At 39.8% G+C, this 3523-nt stretch overlaps 1 protein-coding gene across 1 annotated transcript; it reads left to right on the plus strand.

Moving 5' to 3' along the window:
* Nucleotides 1-966: 966 nt before the first annotated feature.
* On the plus strand, nucleotides 967-2244 carry LOC133036250 (uncharacterized). Its single transcript, XM_061112773.1, has 3 exons — nucleotides 967-1262; nucleotides 1404-1501; nucleotides 1592-2244. The coding sequence occupies exons 1-3, from the start codon at nucleotides 967-969 to the stop codon at nucleotides 2242-2244; spliced, it is 1047 nt and encodes a 348-aa protein (XP_060968756.1).
* Nucleotides 2245-3523: the final 1279 nt, after the last annotated feature.

Below are 3523 nucleotides of genomic sequence, written 5' to 3' on the forward strand. Positions count from 1 at the left end.
GATCTTGATCCTCGAGTTCAAGATGAAAGAAACCTGCTAAAACCAATTGAAGAATTGGAGGAGGTTATTCTCGACCCAAGAAATTTCACCAAATGTGTGTACATTGGGAAGAACCTAGACGAGTACCTCAAATATCAATTAATAAGCTTTTTAAAGGCGAACCAGGATCAATTCACCTAGAGTCACGGGTTTATGATAGGGATCGACCCTAAGATTATTTGCCATCACTTAAATGTTGATCTTAACTACCCAGCGAAGAGATAAAAAAGGAGGCCCTTGGATTCCGAGATGCGGGGGCCAGTAAAACAGGAAGTTGACAAGTTGTTGGTCAACGATTTTATATGCGAGGTATTTTATTCTTCGTGGATAGCCAATCCTATTCTCGTCCCGAAACCTAACGGAACTTGGAGAGCTTGTATTGATTTCTCTACTCTGAACAAGGGGTGCCCGAAAGACTCTTTTCCACTTCCCAGGATCGAATAGTTAGTGGATGCAACTGCTAGGCTCGAGCTTATGTCTTTTATGGACGCATATTCTGGATATAACCAGATAAAAATGTATGTCCCAAATCAAGAACATAAAAGCTTTGTAACCAACATGGGACTCTATTGTTATAAAGTCATGCCGTTCAGGCTGAAGAACGCTGGGGCAACATATCAGCGACTAGTAAATGAAATGTTCGCAAATCAAATAGGGCAAAACATGGAAGTTTACGTCGACAATATGTTGGTTAAATCAACAAAGAGTAAGGATCATACCTCAAACCTCACAGAATGCTTTAAAATATTAAAAAAGTATACCATGAAGCTAAACCCTAAAAAATGTTCCTTTGGAGTCACCTCAGGAAAATTGTTGGGATTCATAGTTAACGGGAGGAGCATTGAGGAAAATCCTAAAAAAATCAAGGAATTAATAGATATGCCATCCCCGACAAAACTTAAGGAAGTACAGGCCCTGACAGGAAGAATGGCGGCACTTAACAGATTCATTTTGAAGTCAACTGATAAGTGTGTGCCGTTCTTCAACATATTACGAGGCAACAAAAAGTTTGAGTGGACAAAGGAATGCAAGGAGTCCTTTCAGAACATAAAAAGGCATATCGCAACGCCCCCAGTTTTGGCAAAACCAATAACTAGAGAGACGTTATTTGTTTATCTAGCCATCTCGGAAGATGCGATTAGTGCAGCTATAGTGCGAGAAGAGGGTAAGTACCAGCAACCTATTTACTACGTAAGTAAGAGGTTACTAGGGGCAGAATCCAGGTATCCCCCTCTAGAAAAACTCGCATTATCCCTAGTCCACGCGTCTCAAAAACTACGGCCATACTTCCAGGCTCACCCCATAAAAGAGTTAACCGATCAGCCCTTGAGATAAGTTTTATCAAAACTAATTGCTTCTGGAAGATTGATAAAGTGGTCGATTGAACTGGGGCAGTTCGACATAACATACCATCCTCGAACATCCATCAAGGGTCAAGCTTTAGCTGACTTCTTGATAGAAGGTATAACCCAAGAAGAAATCCCATTTGATCAGTGAGATGCAGAAACTTGGAAGTTGTATGTGGATGGTGCATTCAACGAGCACGGTTCAGGTGCAGGGATGATATTAATATCACCAGAAGGCTATAAGTTTCACTATGCTCTGAGATTCCAATTTGATGCATCTAATAACGAGTCTGAGTATGAAGCCTTCATCGACTTAAAGATAGTAGAGGCCTTGAAAGTCAAAAATCTCATCTCTCATAGTGATTTACAGCTGATCGTAAATCAGGTCTTCGGGGAATACCATGCCAAATGCTTGAAAATGGCGAAGTATTTAGAGAAAGTTCGGAAGAACTTGGAAAGATTCGATTACTTTAAAATCGAAAAAATTTTGAGAGAACAGAACTCCAACACCGATGCCTTAGCAAAACTATCCTCGCAGAATGGTCTGGACGAACTAAATCCGATTCTGGTAGAAATGCTGAGCCAGCCAAGTATATGTGAAACAGAAGACGTTGAGATGATAGATAGCTCTCCAACATGGATGACTCTTATTGTTAACTATTTACTCAACGGGCAACTTCCAAATGACAAAAACGAGGCACGAAAACTTTTGTATACAGCGCCTCATTACACAGTTATCGAAGGAAAACTATATAGAAGAGGGTGTTCAATGCCCCTATTTCGGTGTGTTCTTCCCACAGAAGCAATTGAAATAATTAGAAAAATTCATGAAGGCTTCTGCGAGGATCGTGTGGGTTGAAAAGTCTGTCTAAAAGGATCGTTAGACAAGGATATTATTGGCCAACGATCAATAAGGACACACATGAGTTTGTCAAAAGATGTGATAAATGTCAGAGATTTTCACATATACCTCGCGTACCGCAAATCGAACTTAGAATGATGACCTCGCCCTACCCATTTGCTATATGGGGGATCGACCTGATTGGGGCATTACCCACTGGGCGGGAGGAGCTAAGTATGCAGTAGTAGAAGTCGACTTCTTCACTAAATGGACGGAGAGTGAGCCCTTTGTATCCATAACCTGCAAGAAAGTCCTTGACTTCGTCGTCAAGAACATTATCTATAGGTTTGGAATTTCCATAAAGATAGTATCCGATAATAGAACCCCATTTGATGGCGACTTGTTCACTGAATTCTGCGAGAGGAATAAAATTATCAAAAGCTTCTTGTCAGTATCCAGACCTCAGGCAAATGGACAAGTGGAAGCCGTTTATAAAACCCTAAAGGATACGATTAAGAAGAAGTTAGACGCTACGAAAGGTATGTGGGTTGACAAGCTACCTTACGTGCTCTGGTCCCACAAAACTACCGAGAAAAAAGTCACGGGACACACTCCTTTCTCGCTAGCACTTGGCTCAGAAGCAATGCTGCCTATAAAAGTAAATATATTGACTCACAGAAGAGAGTTTTATAATCAAGGAGAAAACCAGGGACTTTTAAAATTGTCCTTAGATCTACTTGAGGAAAAATGAACTGAGTCGCAAATCACCAACGCTGTATACCAACACCGAGTCACAAGATACTTCAAGAAAAGAGTGAAGAAAAGACTGCTTAATGTTGGAGTCTTGGTGTTAATATGAGTCTTTACAAATACAAGAGATGCATCAGCAGGAGTGTTCAACCTTTACTGGGAGGGTCCATATGTCATTGAAGCAGTAGTTAGAGTCGAAGTCTATAAATTGTCTCGGCCTGATGGCTCGCTAATAAAAAACTACTGGAACGTAGAACATTTGCGACCCTACTATCAATAAATAAATGATGTAACTCCCGTTACTGATGTAAGCCTTAAACTTAAGTTATGAATATAGAGAATTATTTATATTAAGTAATTACAAAGTTTAATTCTTTAAAATTACTTAAGTGGCATTTATGTATGACTAACCAGAATTCGTCTAGAAATACATTGTATAATGCAAACCTGCCATTTCAAAAAAAAAATTGAAATTCAAAGGTTCTCGACGAAACCTCTTTGACGAAAGTGGAGTCGAACCGTTATAACAACCTAACCAAACCTTTTT

This window comes from Cannabis sativa, chromosome 3 (assembly GCF_029168945.1).
Source record: "Cannabis sativa cultivar Pink pepper isolate KNU-18-1 chromosome 3, ASM2916894v1, whole genome shotgun sequence".
NCBI classification, from domain to species: domain Eukaryota; kingdom Viridiplantae; phylum Streptophyta; class Magnoliopsida; order Rosales; family Cannabaceae; genus Cannabis; species Cannabis sativa.